This window comes from Oncorhynchus clarkii, chromosome 14 (genome assembly GCF_045791955.1).
Source record: "Oncorhynchus clarkii lewisi isolate Uvic-CL-2024 chromosome 14, UVic_Ocla_1.0, whole genome shotgun sequence".
NCBI classification, from domain to species: Eukaryota; Metazoa; Chordata; class Actinopteri; order Salmoniformes; family Salmonidae; genus Oncorhynchus; species Oncorhynchus clarkii.
In genome coordinates this window covers 7,621,796-7,641,231 of record NC_092160.1, presented here as the reverse complement: position 1 = coordinate 7,641,231, position 19,436 = coordinate 7,621,796, and the positions used below count along the sequence as shown (strand labels likewise).

At 42.1% G+C, this 19,436-nt stretch overlaps 1 protein-coding gene across 1 annotated transcript in view; it reads left to right on the top strand.

Moving 5' to 3' along the window:
- The window catches only part of LOC139366197 (SPARC (osteonectin), cwcv and kazal like domains proteoglycan 1), a 270,417-nt gene extending 251,601 nt beyond the window's left edge, over positions 1-18,816 (top strand). The window contains exons 11-12 of the mRNA XM_071103419.1: positions 13,076-13,213; positions 14,533-18,816. Coding sequence (XP_070959520.1) covers positions 13,076-13,213; positions 14,533-14,729 — 335 coding nt within the window. The 3' untranslated portion in view covers positions 14,730-18,816. The remainder of the gene's footprint in view (positions 1-13,075; positions 13,214-14,532) is intronic.
- The last annotated feature ends 620 nt before the right edge of the window (positions 18,817-19,436 follow it).

Here is a 19,436-nt window from a genome sequence, read left to right as displayed (position 1 = left end):
TACAGCTGCTGCTGCTCACTCAACAGCTAGGAGGTATCACTTCTTTAGTGAATAAGAGTTCAAAGTTCATACCAAGTTGCCATACTTTAAGCTCACACTGAAGTTGGCTTAGTTCTGTAGTTTCATCTTTTCACAAATAGTTTCATATTTAAACATTTAGATTGCACAACAAATCTATGTGAATCTGATAACTAGAATGTGTAAACTTTCCAAGATACAGTTTATGTAATCCAATTATCAGTAATAATGTCTCAGATGACAACTGATCTGATATCCTATTCTTTAAGTACCAACGCATATTTTCAACTGGTTGGATTTCCGAAATATGGTTCTGGTCCCCACCCCTTTAATGTTTTCAGACTCTCTATGTTAACAAAGGGCTTTCCAAGAGTCACTCTGTATAGTAGAGGGGGGGGGGGGGGGGGGTATTTATGGGGGTCATAAACCTCACCAACAGGCCAACGTCATGACACTACACAACACAAACAAAATAAACCATAGGCTTTAGCCTAGAAACATTTTATTGTATTTTTTTCTTGAACATTTATTTAATTAGGCAAGTCAGTTAAGAACAAGTTCTTATTTACAATGACAGCCTAGGAACAGTGGGTTTAACTTTCTAGTTCAGGGGCAGAACACCAGATTTGTACCTTGTCAGCTCGGGGATTCAATCTTTCAACCTTTCAGTTACAGGCCCAATGCTCTAACCACTAGGCTACCTGCCGCCCCAGTTCACAATTGGCTCGGCATCGTCTGTTCTACTGGATCCCGTCCAGGATATCGGCGGAACTAATTGCAGTGCACACATATGCCTATATACTGAACAAAAACACAACTGAAATAAGTAAAGTGTTGGTCCTATGTTTCATAAACTGAAATAAAAGATCCCTGAAATGTTCCATGCACACAAAAAGTTGATTTATCTCACATTTGTGGCACAAATTTGTTTATATCCCTGTTAGTGAGCATTTCTCATTTTCCAAAATAATCCATCCACCTGACAGGTGTGGCATATCAAGAAGATGATTAAACAGCATGGTCATTACACGGTGCACCTTGTGCTGGGGAAAATAAAAGGCCACTCTAAAATGTGCAGTTTTGTCAGACAACACAGTGCCACAGATGTCTCAAGTTTTGAGGGAGCGTTCAATTGGCATGCTGACTGAAGGAATGTCCACCAGAGCTGTTGCCAGAGAATTGAATGTTCATTTCTCTACCATAAGCCTCCTCCAACATCGTTTTAGAGAATTTGGCAGTACATCCAACCGGCCTCACAACCGCAGACCACATGTAACCATGCCAGCCCAGGACCTCTACATCTGGTTTCTTCCCCTGCGGGATCATCTGTGTGATCGAGCAGTTTGCTGATGTCAACGTTGTGAATAGAGTGCCCATGGTGGTATGGTATGGGCAGGCATAAGCTACGAACAACGTACACAATATAATTTTATTGATGGCAATTTGAATGCACAGAGATACCGTGACGAGGCTCATTGTTGCACCATTCACCCGCTGCCATCACCACATGTTTCAGCATGATAATGCAAGGCCCCATGTCTTAAGGATGTGTATACAATTCCTTTGAGCTGAAAATGTCCCAGTTCTTCCCTGGCCTGATATGTCACCCATTGAGCATGTTTGGGATGCTCTGGATCGACTTGTACGACAGCGTGTTCCAGTTCCTGCCAATGTCCAGCCACTTCACACAGCCATTGAAGAGGAGTGGGACAACATTCCACTGGCCACAATCAACAGCCAGATCAACTCTTTGTGAAGGACATGTGTCGCACAGCATGAGACCAATGGTGGTCACACTAGATGCACCTACCTTTTTTGTTTACTGATCTGTGACCAACGTACGCATATCTGTATTCCCAGTCAGTGAAATCCATATATTAGGGCCTAATTTATTTATTTGAATATACTGATTTCCTTATATGAACTGTAACTCAGTAAAATCTTTGAAATGTTGCGTTTATATTTTTGTTCAGTGTAGATGTAGACATGATTTAAATTGAGAATAGTCTGTGTGACAATATTATTAATAGCCTATATTCGTTGTCAAATTATGAATGAAGAGACTGATGAACAGCATGTGTATTTGAGGCAGGGAACAGAACCATTTTTTAAAATGTTATGTATGCGACTTTTTCCAAATCTTCATACAAAGTTCCATGCAGTATTTTTTTTCCATTTTTTGTTATTAGACAGGCCATCCAATAGACGAGTATCAGGTTTATAATAAACATACAGTTGGCAAACTATTCTCAAAAATGAGCACAAGGGCATTGTTTCAAAACATACCTTTTTTTTAATCACGGTTTCACAGGCACGATCAAATTTGCAAAAAATACATGTTCTATTTAATTCTGTTGTATGCCATTGTCTTATAGGTGTGACTGTGATTCAAGCACTGGATTATGAGCCGTCTTGTTTGCTAAATGAACAAATGAAATAGACAGTGTCGTGGTGCATATAGCCAGAGAAGCACAGTGACTTATGCCTCAATGCTTAATAAATCCATTTAATACACCATCACAAAGAAATTGATAATTTTGTTTAGGCAGGTCTTAAATTAAACATTTTTTGAAAAGCCATATATATATATATAGCTGTGAGTAGCAATGAACGGGGTTCATAGGATGACAGGAAAGACACGATATCAATTGTATAACAAAGAAATCCTTCTATCATGTAGTAACTACCTTCCTTCATGTGCAATCAGTTACATCATTACCATGTTTATCTCTCAACACCACAAGGTCGACGCAAGATATGTTTATTCTAGTGCTGTAGGTTGGCTCTTTGAATGCAGGTAATCATTCTCAAAGTCATTATTGAGATTATTGTATTACATTATTGTATTGAGATGATATGCCAATTATGGGGTCAATTTGACTAATGTTAAGATTGGGAAATATTTCCGGTGTTTTTTTTCTCACAAGGTTTCACGTTGTTCATCTGCATAATTTAAATCTAACATTAATTTACCCGAGACAAAGTCCACCTGATCAAAAAGCTATTGCTCTAGTATCCTATGGTGCCACCGGTGCCAATGACATCTATAGTGCCACCAACTGGTCTGGTGCAGCCATATGAGCTTGCACTGTTCCAACGACCACAGCGAGGCCCAGCCGTATGCCGAGGCCAATCAGATCAGATTTCTTTGCATTATATTAGGCCTACACGCTCTAACACCAAACAAAGGTCATGTAAATGATAACAGTAGGCAACAATGTACAGCATGATGAAGCAGTGCCATATACAGACAAGTGAAAGAAAAAGGAATAATGAACATCGGCCTACGGGTTGTGGTCAGACTCACAGCACAAGGTGACGGAGTTTGGTGTTGAACATTGAAATGATATCATCATAATCTGAGGACTCGGTCAGTTCTCGTTCAAAGGATGAAGGTGACAAGTTGTTCAGGCGGCCTGTGAGCCTGGATAGTTGACAGTGTAGGATAGACGTTATACAGCGCAGCCGGTGATAGGCAGAGTGGTGAAGGCTCTAAGAAGCCTGTTCATGTTCGGAAACGTCTTCGGGACAAATGTCGAGCGCCTCGATGAGAGATGGATAGGGCTAACCCTCATGTACCTTCCGTTTAAGCTGTTGTACAAAAACAGTTACACAGAAATACCGTCATGGGTACTGGTTGGCTGTCATTTGACCAAATTAGTCTGATTGGTGCAGGCCTTCTTCATTATCCCGTATGAAATCGACTGTTGAGTTCCATAGGTTGTGTATTTGATATCTTGTTCCATAATGCCTGTAAATCAAATTGCTCTTGATGGGGGCTGCTTTCCCCACTGTAGATGTAACATGCGAGTCCACAAACATTGCTGGAAGGTATTTGTTTCGGAAACTGGTAACATCCTGGGTGTGGATATAATTTTTGGCCATCAAATCATCTGTAAGCTTAACGATTTTATCGAAATCCCCTTTAGAATTGTCTATGAATGTACTGAAACGGTCTTTAAGGCCCTACATTAGATCAATGAAATCAACGATTGCCACCAGGGGGTCTCTTCATAGTGTTGAAGTTCAGAACAGACTATGGGAAACGCACAGTACTACATAGAGCCATGACTACATGGAACTCTCTTCCACATCAAATAAATCAAGCGAGCAGTAAAATCAGATTTTTTAAAAACGGATAAAACAACACGTCACGGCACAACGCAGACTGTGGAGAGACATGCACACACACGCACAAACACGCACACTACACACACACACACACACACACACACACACACACACACATACACTGTAATGTTGTGGTATTGTGGATTTTATATCGACCCCATTTGGGTCCCGCTTTAAATTACGTTCAGCTCATAAAAGCTTCATAAAGCCTTCCTAATGCCTTCATAAAGCCTTCATAAAGCCTTCCTAATGCCTTCATAAGCACCACAGAAATGTGTTACAAAGTTTCTATAACCTGATGTCATGAGTTGTACAGGGTTCATAAATGTGGCATAACTGTGTGACATAACCCACTAGATTGAATATGATATAAACATGTGCTTTCTAGAAGGTGACATGTTGGGTTGACATGAAGGTGACATGACGGTCTGGTGGACCAAAACATTAACCTTGGCCTTCATTGGTCAGGGTCAGGTTTAAAATCACATTTTAAGAAGATCAATTGTGGAAATAGGCCGGGTTTAGCCATAAGTATGACTTTTTTACTGTGTTAACCCTCCTGTTATGTTCGTTTCATGTTAATTAATTCTGTGCTCCCGATGACCGCCCCATGACTGCCCCTTTATTGCTGATTATAAATCCATAATACTACATATATTATCGCCTAATGTTGTGTTAGATCTTTTTATCAACTTAAGTTCTTGTGCCAACATTAAACATTAAGCATTAAACATTAAAACGTTTTGAACTTCTATTTGTGATTAATCACCTGTAGGTCTCATTGACCTGAGCTCATACAACTAGTTTTTGAGTAAGAAAATCATAATGTATGGATTATTTTGACTATAACAAATACTCAGATGAAACATATTGTGCTATTTATCACAGACTACTTCGTGTCAAAGTTTAACAAGGACTCTCTCCTCCTCACCAGTGTCATGATCAAGGATATGATCAAGAGCCTCACATACAGTATATAATTTGGTCATTGTGCTGCCACAGAATCAACTGTGAAGAAGGCCTCAAAAAGCTTTATATACCAAAGCTGTTCTATATATTATAAGTTCTGTTCTATATATTAAAAGTTCTATATATTATTGAAACAACGTTGCGATTGTTTGTGAGAATGCCAACAGGTGTTGTTCCTGTGGGGGAAAGATTATATTGGGGAAAGGTTCCCATGGGGGCTGCCATGGAAGCCAAGAAGGGGGTGTGTGTGTGTGTGTGTGTGTGTGTGTGTGTGTGTGTGTGTGTGTGTGTGTGTGTGTGTGTGTGTGTGTGTGCGCTCAAACACACATGTGTGTAGGGGTTTGGGAGAGGAATTGTGTCCATCTGATGAATGGGCATGTGCCTGAACTCAATTTTGTACACTAATTGTAGTCTCACCCATTCATTTCTAATGACCGGTCAAATGACCAGGAACACAACAGATGTACAAAAGTTAAATAACACACCCAAAATGTAATGAAAGTCATCAAAATGTATTTTGTGTGTTCAGATGCCCTGTGTGGACAATCAGATTAAATGAACTACATTTTTCAGAGAGAACTTGTAAATCGGTCCAATTCGACCGGAACACAGCAGGAGGGTTAACTAGTGATGATGACAAATACTTTACAAATACTGCATGTTGGTTCCAATCTTAAAAGTAACAACAAAGAAAGTTAGCAGGTCTGTTAGGAAATGTCTTTGTCCCACCATCTGGATGAGGGCATTTACGTATGTGCTGCACTAGAAACTAAATGGGGAGATGGGAAACTCCATTTGATTCATATTATTATATTCCTCTTTCATTTACAAATTCTCATGACTTGATTATGAGACGTGGCTGTATCAAGGGGATTTTAATTTAGCTGAGCCCGTTAGCTAGCTAAATTTTGGCTATCTAGCAATTGCTGTGTAGTCACCAAAATTATTTGAAAGAATTACTGAGGTAGCTACAGTATGTACTCTAACTCAACACAACTACTACAAACTAATTTAAATTACCATAAATAAATGTTAACTTGTTTTTCGCTTTCCGGTGGCACCACAATTGGGCATTTGATTTGCGAACTCATCACATTAACAGCATCCTGTCACCAACACTAAAAAAAGTACTTCCGGGTCACAGAATTTCAGAAATTTCCAAAATAAAAGTAATCCACATAATAGTATAAAAGTATCAACAACATGTATTTATTAATTACAGTGCCTTGCGAAAGTATTCGGCCCCCTTGAACTTTGAGACCTTTTGCCACATTTCAGGCTTCAAACACAAATATATAAAACTGTATTTTTTTGTGAAGAATCAACAACAAGTGGGACACAATCATGAAGTGGAACGACATTTATTGGATATTTCAAACTTTTTTAACAAATCAAAAACTGAAAGATTGGGCGTGCAAAATTATTCAGCCCCCTTAAGTTAATACTTTGTAGCGCCACCTTTTGCTGCGATTACAGCTGTAAGTCGCTTGGGGTATGTCTCTATCAGTTTTGCACATCGAGAGACTGAATTTTTTTCCCATTCCTCCTTGCAAAACAGCTCGAGCTCAGTGAGGTTGGATGGAGAGCATTTGTGAACAGCAGTTTTCAGTTCTTTCCACAGATTCTCGATTGGATTCAGGTCTGGACTTTGACTTGGCCATTCTAACACCTGGATATGTTTATTTTTGAACCATTCCATTGTAGATTTTGCTTTATGTTTTGGATCATTGTCTTGTTGGAAGACAAATCTCCGTCCCAGTCTCAGGTCTTTTGCAGACTCCATCAGGTTTTCTTCCAGAATGGTCCTGTATCCATCCATCTTCCCATCAATTTTAACCATCTTCCCTGTCCCTGCTGAAGAAAAGCAGGCCCAAACCATGATGCTGCCCCCACCATGTTTGACAGTGGGGATGGTGTGTTCAGGGTGATGAGCTGTGTTGCTTTTACGCCAAACATAACGTTTTGCATTGTTGCCTAAAAGTTCAATTTTGGTTTCATCTGACCAGAGCACCTTCTTCCACATGTTTGGTGTGACTCCCAGGTGGCTTGTGGCAAACTTTAAACAACACTTTTTATGGATATCTTTAAGAAATGGCTTTCTTCTTGCCACTCTTGCATAAAGGCCAGATTTGTGCAATATACGACTGATTGTTGTCCTATGGACAGAGTCTCCCACCTCAGCTGTAGATCTCTGCAGTTCATCCAGAGTGATCATGGGCCTCTTGGCTGCATCTCTTATCAGTCTTCTCCTTGTATGAGCTGAAAGTTTAGAGGGACGGCCAGGTCTTGGTAGATTTGCAGTGGTCTGATACTCCTTCCATTTCAATATTATCGCTTGCACAGTGCTCCTTGGGATGTTTAAAGCTTGGGAAATCTTTTTGTATCCAAATCCGGCTTTAAACTTCTTCACAACAGTATCTCGGACCTGCCTGCTGTGTTCCTTGTTCTTCATGATGCTCTCTGCGCTTTTAACGGACCTCTGAGACTATCACAGTGCAGGTGCATTTATACGGAGACTTGATTACACACAGGTGGATTGTATTTATCATCATTAGTCATTTAGGTCAACATTGGATCATTCAGAGATCCTCACTGAACTTCTGGAGAGAGTTTGCTGCACTGAAAGTAAAGGGGCTGAATAATTTTGCACGCCCAATTTTTCAGTTTTTGATTTGTTAAAAAAGTTTGAAATATCCAATAAATGTCGTTCCACTTCATGATTGTGTCCCACTTGTTGTTGATTCTTCACAAAAAAATACAGTTTTATATCTTTATGTTTGAAGCCTGAAATGTGGCAAAAGGTTGCAAAGTTCAAGGGGGCCAAATACTTTCGCAAGGCACTGTATATGGAAAATAAATGTCTAAACATTAACGATGATTCATATTTGTTCAAATTTAAGTGACATTTGCATTAAATTGGGTTTTTAAAGCATGTCATATAAATGCCCCCAGTGCGAATCACTATGTGTAATACATATTGGCTTATAGAACAAAAACTATTTTGGGTGCCGCAATAAAATTACTGTAGGGAGTTCTCAGTAAGGTCTGTAGAATATAAATATCGTGGCCTTTTACTCCAGCCATTCCATTGGTGGCCAGAATGCGAGTACATAATCATCACATGTGCGATTACTGTGCTACAGTAAACCCTCACACCAAACAACAGTGAATTAACCTGCTTGGGATAGGGGGCAGCATTTGCACGTTTGGATGAAAAGCGTGCCCAGAGTAAACTGCCTGCTACACAGTCCCAGTTGCTAATATATGCATATTATTAGTATATTTGGATAGAAAACACTCTGATGTTTCTAAAACTCTTTGAATGATGTCTGTGAGTATAACAGAACTCATATGGCAGGTGAAAACCTGAGAGAAATCCAACCAGGAAGTGGGAAATCTGAGGTTTGTAGTTTTTCAACTCTTGGCCTATCGAAAACACAGTGTCTATGGGGTCAAATTGCACTTCCTAAGGCTTCCACTAGATGTCAACAGTCTTTAGAACCTTGTTTGATGCTTCTACTGTGAAGGAGGGTGGAATGGGAGCTGAATGAGTCAGTGGTCTGGCAGAGTGCCACGAGCTGGTAACGCGCGTTCACGTGAGAGTTAGCTTGAGTTCCATTGCATTTCTGAAGACAAAGGAATTCTCCGGTTGGAACATTATTGAATATTTATGTTAAAAACATCCTAAAGATTGATTCTATACTTCATTTGACATGTTTCTACGGATTGTAACGGAACCTTTTGACTTTTTGTCTGCTCGTGCGTCATGAATTTGGATTACTGGGCTGAATGCGCTAACAACAAGGAGGTATTTGGACATAAAGATGAACTTTATCGAACAAACCAGAGTGCAATCTGATGAAGATCATCAAAGGTAATTGAATATTTATAATGCTATTTCTGACTTCTGTTGACTCCAACATGGCGGATATCTGTTTGGCTTGATTTGTCGTCTGAGCACCGTACTCAGATCATTGCATGGCTTGCTTTTTTTTTTTTTGCTTTATCGTTTTTAAAAAATCTGACACAGCGGTTGCATTAAGGAGAAGTATATCTTTAATTCTGTGAATAACACTTGTATCTTTTATCAATGTTTATTATGAGTATTTCTGTAAATTGATGTGGCTCTGCAAAATCACAGGATGTTTTGGAAGCAAAACATTACTGAACGCAACGCGCCAATGTAAACTGAGATTTTTGGATATAAGTATGCACTTTATCAAACAGAACATACATGTATTGTGTAACATGATATCCTATGAGTGTCATCTGATGAAGAGCATCAAAGGTTAGTGATTAATTTGATCTATATTTCTGCTTTTTGACTGCTCTCTTTGGCTGGAAAAATGTCTGTGTGTTTTTGTGACTTGGCTCTGACATAACATATATGTTGTGCTTTCGTAAAGCCTTTTTGAAATCGGACACGATGGGTAGATTTAACAAGAAGTTTATCTTTCATTTGGTGTACTGTCACGCCCTGACCTTAGAGAGCTGTTTTATTTCTCTATTTGGTTAGGTCAGGGTGTGATTTTGGGTGGGCATTCTATGTTGTGTATTTCTTTGTTGGCCTGATATGGTTCCCAATCAGAGACAGCTGTTTATCGTTGTCTCTGATTGGGGATCATATTTAGGCAGCCATTTTTCCCACTTTCTGGTGTGGGATCTTGTCTATGTATAGTTGCCTTAGTGCACATCAGCAACTTCACGTTTCGTTTGGTTGTTTGTTGTTTTGTTCAGTGAGTTTCGATTTATTAAAATTATGTGGAACTCTACTCACGCTGCGCCTTGGTCCGATCCTTACGACGAACGACGTGACAGAAGATCCCACCAAAATAGGACCAAGCAGCATGTACAGGAGGAGTGGACTTGGGAGGAGATCCTGGATGGAAAAGGATCCTGGACGCAGGCCGGGGAGTATCGCCATACTAAGGAGGAGATAGAGGCAGCGAAAGCGGAACGGCGACATTACGTGGAGTTATACCAACGAGGCAAGCACGAGGGGGGGGTGGGGGCACACGAGGAGATTGGCAGAGTCAGGGTTCAGACCTGAGCCAACTCCCCGTGCTTACCATGGGGAGCGTGTGATCGGTCGGGCACCGTGTTATGCAGTGATGCGCACCATGTCTCCAGTGTGCAGTCACAGCCCGGTGCGCTATATTCCAGCTCCCCGCATTGGCCGGGCTAGAGTGGGCATCCAGCCAGGACGGATGGTGCTGGCTCAGCGCTCCTGGCCTCCAGTATGCCTCCCGGATCAGGATATCCTGCGCCGGCTCTGCACACTCTATCTCCGGTGTGTCTGCACAGCCCAGTGCGTCCTCTGCCAGCGCCCCGCACTTATTGAGCTAAAGTGAGCATCCAGCCAGGACGCTCCAGACCTCCAGTGCGCCTCCACAGTCCAGTACGTCCTGTGCCTCCTCCCCGCACTCGCCCTGAGGTGCGTGTCATCAGCCCGGTGCCACCTGTACCGGTCCCATGCATCAGGCCACCAGTGCGCGTCCAAAGTCCAAAGCTTCCGGTGACATTTCCCAGTCCAGAGCTTCCGGCGACAGTTCCCAGTCCAGAGCTTCCGGCAACAGTTCCCAGTCCAGAGCTTCCGGCGACAGTTCCCAGTCTAGAGCTTCCGGCGACAGTTCCCAGTCCAGAGCTTCCGGCGACAGTTCACAGTCCAGAGCTTCCGGCGACAGTTCCCAGTCCAGAGCTTCCGGCGACAGTTCCCAGTCCAGAGCTTCCGGCGACAGTTCCCAGTCCAGAGCTTTCCCGGCGACAGTTCCCAGTCCAGAGCTTTCCCGGCGACAATTCCCAGTCCAGAACTTCCGGCGATGTTTCACACTCCGGAACCTCCAAAGACGGTCCACAGTCCAGAACCTCTAACTACGGTCCACAGTCCAGAACCTCCAGCGACGGTCCCCAGTCCGGAGCCTCCAACGACGGTCCCCAGTCCGGAGCCTCCAGCGACAGTTCCCAGTCCAGAGCTTCCGGCGACAGTTCCCAGTCCAGAGCCTCCAGGGACGGTCCCCAGTCCGGAGCCTTCAGGGACGGTCCCCAGTCCGGAGCCTCCAGCGATGGTCCCCAGTCCGGGGCCTCCAGTCAAGCCCTGACCTTAGAGAGGCGTTTTATTTCTCTATTTGGTTAGGTCAGAGTGTGATTTGGGGTGGGCATTCTATGTTGTGTACTTCTATGTTGGCCTGATATGGTTCCCAATTAGAGACAGCTGTTTATCGTTTTTCCCACTTTCTGGTGTGGGATCTTGTCTATGTATAGTTGCCTTAGTGCACATCAGTAGCTTCACGTTTTGTTTGGTTGTTTGTTGTTTTGATTTAAAATGATTCGATAAAAATGATCTAGTCACGCTGCGCCTTGGTCCGATCCTTACGATGAACGTGACAATGTGTGAAAGTTACATATTTTTTTTTCAATAATTTGAATTTAGCGCGCTGCCTTTTCAGCGGAATGTTGTCGAGGGGTGCTGCTAGCGGAACCCCTAGCCTTAAGAAGTTTTAAAGGGCAACTACACACAAAGATCTAAGTTTCTTTAGATTTTTCACAGACCCCAAAGTCAACCCCTGATGTGGTTAAAGCATTGTTGTGAACACAGAACATTTTGTTGTTTTTCTATAAAAAAAAAAAGTGTTACATAAATGGGGGAAATCCGAAACCTGGAAAAATAATGCATTTTGGGGGAAGTTGAGGTCAGGTCCAATATTGACTATGCACCAAAGAGGCACCAAAGAGGGAAAGAAGTTGGGTCATTCTAGAAATGTTTTAATGATACAATATATAACATTTAGCAGATGCTTTTATCCAAAGCGACTTAGTCATGCATGAATACATTTTTACGGATGGGTGGTCCCGGGAATTGAACCCAATATCCTGGCATTGTAATGCTCTACCAAGATGCATGACAGGGTTAGAAATGCTTTGTGAACCCTCAATTTAATATGACTTATAAGGCCTTTATCAAGCAGTGCTTATGCCACCCTTTATAAAGCACAGGTTTATGTCATATTTGACATAGTGGGTTATGCCACATTTGACATTCGTTGTTATGTCACACAGTTATGCCACATTTATGAACCCTTTATAAAGCATGACATATGGTTATAGATGATTTATAACACATTAATGTAGTCTTTATGAAGGCTTTATGAAGCCTTTATAAGCTGCATGCCATTTAAAGCGGAACCTAAATGGGGTCATAATAGCATAATAATGTCTTTGGCTTTGTGTTTGGCTGTGATGTAATTGTTTTAACCCTGTTTGGACCCAAGGAAGAGTAGATGCCAGGCGAGCCTAGTAAATATAACAAACTAAATATCAAATAACGTGGCAAATGCGCCAAAATTATTTTCTGTTGTTTGATTATTTATTTTTTTACACTGAGCTTTATTCGGCCATTTTACTTGTTTTTGTTAGCCAAGTTGGCTCGTGAGTTTTAGCTTGCTAACTAAGCCTAGCCTACACAGTGATAACTACTGTTTACTGCACATGGTATCAGTGTGGAATGACACATGCCAGAACCTGTCCATTATTTTCTAATTGCATGTTTTGGCCAGTGCTTGGACTGAAATAGGTCACGGTACTCATTGTGGGTGCTGTTACTGTTTATATTTCTGTGCAGGAACTCTACAATACTTTTGAGCTAATATTCTATAGGAAGTGCAGGGACTCAAGCTGAATAAAATTTCAGGTGCCGGTAAGCAGTTCCCGCGATCTACTGCCCAAATCAAGTACTGTGTTTAGGTAAAAAAAAAAAAAAAATTAAAAACTAAGAATATCCTGTTTGGAACACTGACAAGTAGAGAATAATAATAAAAAAGAACTCAACCTGATTTGGTTGGCCTGGGCCAACCAGGCCCATTCATGCATACGCCTCTCTTTATCTCTGACACAGTCTCTCTCTCTCTCTCTCCCTCCCTCACGACACACTCTCCCTCACTTCCTTCCTTTCTCTCTCCAGGGGCCTATATTCCACGCTGTTCTGAGGAGGGTTACTTTAAGTCAACCCAGTGTCATGGCAGTACTGGACAGTGTTGGTGTGTGGACAAATACGGCAACGAGATCGCCGGCTCCAGAAAACAGGGCAACCCCACCTGTGGTAAAGCCCTTCAGTCCACACACACACACACACACACACACACACACACACACACACACATACACACACACACACACACACAACCAACACACAATCATGTACACATGCACATATAACCAATATTCGTACTCTATGTACCAGAGCTGGCTTCAAATACTATTTTGAATCATTCCAAATACGTAATATGTGTTTGATTGAGCTTGCCTGCACCAAAACTGAAGATCTCGCCGAACTGGCACTCCAGGCAGGCTAGAGCAAATGCTCAAAGTATTCAAAAGATTTCACATAGTATGTGAACCCAACATAACTTTTCCAACACTTTTCCACACACACACACACACACACACACACACACACACACACACACACACACACACACACACACACACACACACACACACACACACACACACACCTCCAGCATTCTCTTTACAATGTGTCCCATCTGTCTCTATGAGTGTGCTCTGTGATACAGGTGTTGCTGTGCGTGTGTTATCTAGGTCTGTGTAATCTGGGGTGCTGGAGGCAGCGAGCTCGCTGAGTCTTTCTTTAAAGATACCACTGAAGCATGCGGGGAATCTCAATGACAAGGTCTCTGTTCTGTTAGAGACTTTTTACGGCGCAAATGTGTCTCCCCCGAAAAAAATACTCCCCAGGCCTTTTAGAGGAACAGACGATGCCTTTGTCATGTTGTTGTTGTTTGTGGAGTGTGTTGGGCATTTGCATGTACTCCTATCTCTGAAGCGTAGTTCCATTTTACAAGGAGACTAATCTGCTGTGACAATTGCCAGACTGAACGTTGGTGTGGTAAACCCTGCTGCTAATAGAAGCTGTGTAATCACCCAGACAGACCTGAGAACAGCCTGTGAAGTCTTATCTATCTATAGCTGAATGCCTCTGGCTACCTCTGATTCGCTGCTCATGTATTTGGGATTCAACAGTGTTCCTTTGAAAGGTTTCATGCTTTGAGATGGTGAGCTGGGATAAAGTAGAGCTCAGGCTCACACGGACCACTGGAGGAAGAGGACGTTATTTACACTCATTGTGCATTGTGCTGTCGGAATAGCGCGTCTCGATTAAAGGAAGCTGTATGTGGATTGGTTTGTTTGTCTGCTTGTTTGTCTGTCGGTCTGTCTGTCGGGTCTGTCTGTCAGTCTGGCTGTAGGTCTGGCTGCCGGTCTGTCTGCCTTTCTCAGCCGTATGTTGTCTCTCTTTCTCTGTCTTTCAGTTTCTGACTCTCTGCCTGCCTACCTGTCTCTCTTTGTTACCCATCTGTCTGTCTCAATATCTAACCTGTCTATCTCCCTGTCTCTGTGTAGAGGAGGATCAAGAGACCTCGGGGGATTTTGGCAGCGGGGGTGGCGTCCTTCTCCTTGACGACCAGGAGGAGGAGCCACCTCGGAGTGGGAGGAGCCGGCAGAAGCAGAGGCGGGGCCGGATCCATCCCAGAGGGGCCATCGAGGATGACGAGGACGAGGAAGATGACAAAGATGACGAGATTGGCTACGTCTGGTAGCTCTGCCCCCACCTGCTCTCCCATCAACCAACCAGGGACTCCCGTTAACTCTGCACAGACCTGAAGCCATTCCAGCGTCTCCTTCGTCCCGCCCCCTGCCCCTCAGCATCAGTCCATGTCCAACTGACTTTTCCTTCGTCTTGTTCATAACTTCATTGAAGCTTTCTCTTCGTTAATCCCGTCCTACTCAACCTTCATATAATGTGTCCACCTTCTACTCTCCTTCAGATAATGGAGACCTATTCAATTCAAACAAAGACTCTTTTCTTGTGTTACCCTCTGCTTCAACTGTCCCCAAACCCTTCAATTTTTGACTGACACCGATTGCTATAGCCTCGTTCTCTCTCTCTCTTGCTCTCTCATCTCCCCTTTCTCTCTCTTTATCTGCCTGTGTTTCTGGGAGTTTCGTGTCTGTCTGAGGCCATAGACACATTGATGTAAATACCTTCACAACAGGAAGGCGAGATTCTACAGTATGTTCCGTTCCCTGGCCCTTCTGTCAGAGGCTGTTCTCCTGTTTGTGTTCCACTCGCGTCCTCCCTCCTCATGTTCTAGAATACCATATTCTCGGGTTCCAGAATATTCTATAGGCTCTTTGCTTGAGAATATTGTTCTGGTTGTTATTGAATGCTCCAGGGTGTCCTAGAATCAGCAAGAGTGATTGTGTTTTTTTGCATGTTCCCCTACTACGCCCCTGCTGAAGACATGTTTGGGTAGCCAGATATGTAACATTTAGTTTGGTTTATTTGGTGACAATGCCCACATTCGCTGCTGCAGCGCTCTCTTCTGTTGCAGTCTTATTGCCGTGCAAACCTCCTCTAATGTAGCTTTTAGAAGTTTCAAACGACATTGTGAGCCACTAACTGAATAGCAACCTCTATCTTCAGCTTGAAAGTTCAAAACATACATATTGTTTCTCCATTCATTTGATTATTATGATTTATTTATTTATTTTAAACAGTTTTGTACTTTGGTTCAGGTGGAGACGAGCACTTTGTCTGTGGAATTTCAGATCCGAGAAATCCTACAAGGTACCCAGACCTTTTTCAAACCTCCACAAACCAGCCTGCAGCGTTTGAGACGGACACAAATATATTTTTCTTTCATTTTAACGGTTTGCTTTGAATTTTTTTTCTTTGGTTGGTTTGTATTGTTGACATAAGAAGTGAAATATTCTAGCTATAGTATAGCTTCCATTTTAAATGAGTTCCTGCTTTATTTCAGAATATTTCGGGTTGCAGTCAAGTGAGGTCAGTTATCGTAATGTATCTACCCCACGAACCCAGATGAGATAGGCGTAACCCATAAGACGGGCTTATTAACAGTTATAAGCGTTACACTGGTACAGTATAAGCACACACACACAATGCTTAGTGACATTTCACTTTGATAATGACAGGCCTTCGTTGGTTGGACGCATATATTCACAGGTCTGAGCCGGGCACTATATGCTTCATTGGGCTTGTGATGCAGCGTAATGATACACTGCTTTTGCGTGCTTCGGCCAGTGGGAAGCGATCTTGAACAGATTTTTTATTCACGTATGAGAGTCTGATGTGATTGACACTTTGGTCCATATAGCACAAACAACAGCTCTACAGAATAGACGGCTGAGCTCTTCTACTCTTCAGCAACACTGATGTTTTCCAAGTGTAGTTCCAGGCAGGCACAGAGCTAATTAGAAAACAGTCTGTCACGACCAAAACCTGCTTGCTCACTTTACAAATCTCACGCTCTCGCTCTCTTTCTCTGCTACCTCTCTCACAGCCTTTTACTCCCCCCTCCCTCTCTCTCTCGCTCTCACACATCTTTACTTTCTTTCTGTCACTCGCTTATTTTCCCTCTTTCTCTCGCTCCCTCTCCCCTCTCTCTCACTATCTCTCTCTGTGCTCTGTTTTTCACGCTGGTGGAATGCATGAGTGAGTTTTACAGCCGTGGCGCTCCTCTCGCTCCTCTCATTCATCTAATTTCCCTTATTTTGTTTTTTATAGTTCGGAGTCGACACCCGTAGAGTCGGCCTTTCATCTCAGTCTTCTCCCAGAGGAGCCTGGGAAATCTGGGGACAGGAAGAGGAACACAGGGGATGAAAGTGATGCTTTTGGGTTCGGGGCTTTTTTTTTCTCCTTCCCTCAAATCTCTCTCCCTTTCTCGAATCCCCATCCTCCATTTTTGGTCTCTGTCCTTATTGCGCTCCCTTTTCTCCCTTCTTCAGTCCACTCCTTATCCCTTTCTCTCATGTCCACACTCATATACAGTATATCTGTGTATTTACTAAAAACTGATGGGTGATTTCTCCCTCTGTCCATTAATCAATCGGTTGGTCCTTTCAGATCACAACATTAACTCATCTAGTCACAACTGATCACTGCATCACAGTGACCTCTGACCCTGATATTGATTGGTTGTTTGTTTATCACGTCAACAGCATGCATGATGACCCTTTTGTGTTTTGTCCCTGTGCATCTTCAACTCTGACGTCTCTGTGTGTATATCAGCCAGAGAGACAATAAACCTCCCGCTAACACAATACACACACACACACACACACACAGCCTGTAACATGCTTGTAACGCGTGTGTATTAAGTCATCTCTTGCTGTAGCAGTGTAAGGCCTCTTCTTTTGATTCTGCAATCAAACCTGCCCTTGACCTTTGCCCTCTCATGATGTCATAACTGACCCTTGCCCTGTCCTGATGCCACTGCTGTCCCTCGCTTGCCTGGCCTGCTTGTGTACATAGCTGAGTAACCCTCCCTCTGTTTGGCCCAAGTCACTCAAACGTCTACAGAAGCGGAATTACATGCAATCCCAAGGTCCTTCGCTGTTGCTGAAATGTCCTCAGATACACACACGCACATACACTCCCCTACGTCTTTATTTGGACAGTGAAGCTAAAATGTTTAATTTGGCTCAATACTCGCTATTTGTATTTGACATTAAATGTTTTATATGTGGCGACAGTACAAAATGTCAGCTTTTATTTTAGGCTATTTTCATCCACATCTATTTTACTGTTTAGAAATGGAAGTATGCTATGTATATAGTCCCCCCCCCATTTGAAAATGTCATAAGTATTTGGACAAATTCACTTATAGTGTATGAGATTTAGTCAAAAATGTTGTATTTGGTCCCATGTTCCTGGCACTCAAGCTTGCGACACCCCAGGTTTGTAGTATGCATTTGGTTGTGTTTCGTGTTATGTTGTGCCCAATAGAAATGAATGGTAAATAGTGTATTGTGTCATTTTGGAGTCACTTTTATTGTAAATAAGAAGAGAATATGTTTCTAAACACTTCCACATTAACGTGGATGCTACCGTGATTACGTATAATCATGAATGAACCACGAATAATGATGAGTGAGAAAGTTACATAGGAATAAATATCATACCCCCCCCCTCTCCAAAAAATGCTAACGTCCCATGTTATTAGTAATGGAGGATAGCATGTGTTTGGGGGTATAATCTTTGTGCATCTCAAGCTTTCTCTCTCATCATTATTCCCGTTGACACTTTCAAATGGGGGACTATATACATAACGAACGCACTGTTCGTTATTAAACAGTGAAACTGATATGTATGAAAATACAGTCAAATAAAACATGTCATTCTGTAATGTCGCCGCATATAACACGTTTTATTTGAAATCCAAAATGATGGAATTGCCCGAATAAATATGTAGGGGAGTGTACGCGCGCACACACACACACACACGATACAGTTTTACGATGCTAGTTCAAACACACACATAAATGGCCATGTTTGCAAAAGTCTTCTTTGTTAACTCTATATATTTTTTACTTTGTAAAGAGAAAAAATTACTCATGTTAAAGGGTAATATATTGCCGTGTGAAGGCTCTGTGGCTTTGTCCAGTTGCAGACTGAGGTGTGTAAATCGATTGTCCTTAATGTAGCTAGACTCCAGAAGCTCTTTCCATAGAAGCATAGTGCAGTGAGTTTTAGAGTGTCTTATTTTCCCCCATTCTGAAGTTATAATGGAATGTTGATGTTATGGGCTGAAAATACCTTTATTTTATTGTAACAGTTCCACAATGTTTGTCTGAATAAATTTAAGTCTGTCCTGTCCTGTACCTTCTCTTTGTGTGCGTCTTATTTAAATGGTGTCATTTGTGCTGGACACACAAACATACAGTGCCTTCAGAAATTCCCACCCCTTGACTTTTACCACATTTTGTTGTGTTACCGTCTGAATTTAAAATAGATTCAATTGAGATTTTGTGTCACTGGTCTAATCAAAGTGGAATTATGTTTTCAGATATTTTTACTAACTAATTAAAAATGAAAAGCTGTAGGAATTTGCTTAAAAAGTCACATAATGATTGCATGGACTCATTCTGTGTGCAATAAAACATGATTTTTTAATGACTACATTATCTCTGTACCCCCCACACATACAGTTCAATTGTCTGTAATGTCCCTCAGTCGAGCAGTGAATTTCAAACACAGATTCAACCACAAAGACCAGGGAGGTTTTCCAATGCCTTGCAAAGAAGGACACCTATTGGTAGATGGGTAAAATGAAAACATGCAGAGACTGAATATCCCTTTGAGCATGGTGATTAATTACACTTTGGATGGTGTATTAATACACTGAGTCACACAAAGATACAGGCGTCCTTCCTAACTCAGTTGCCAGAGAGGAAGGAAACCGCTCAAGGATTTCAACATGAAGCAAATGGTGACTTTAAAA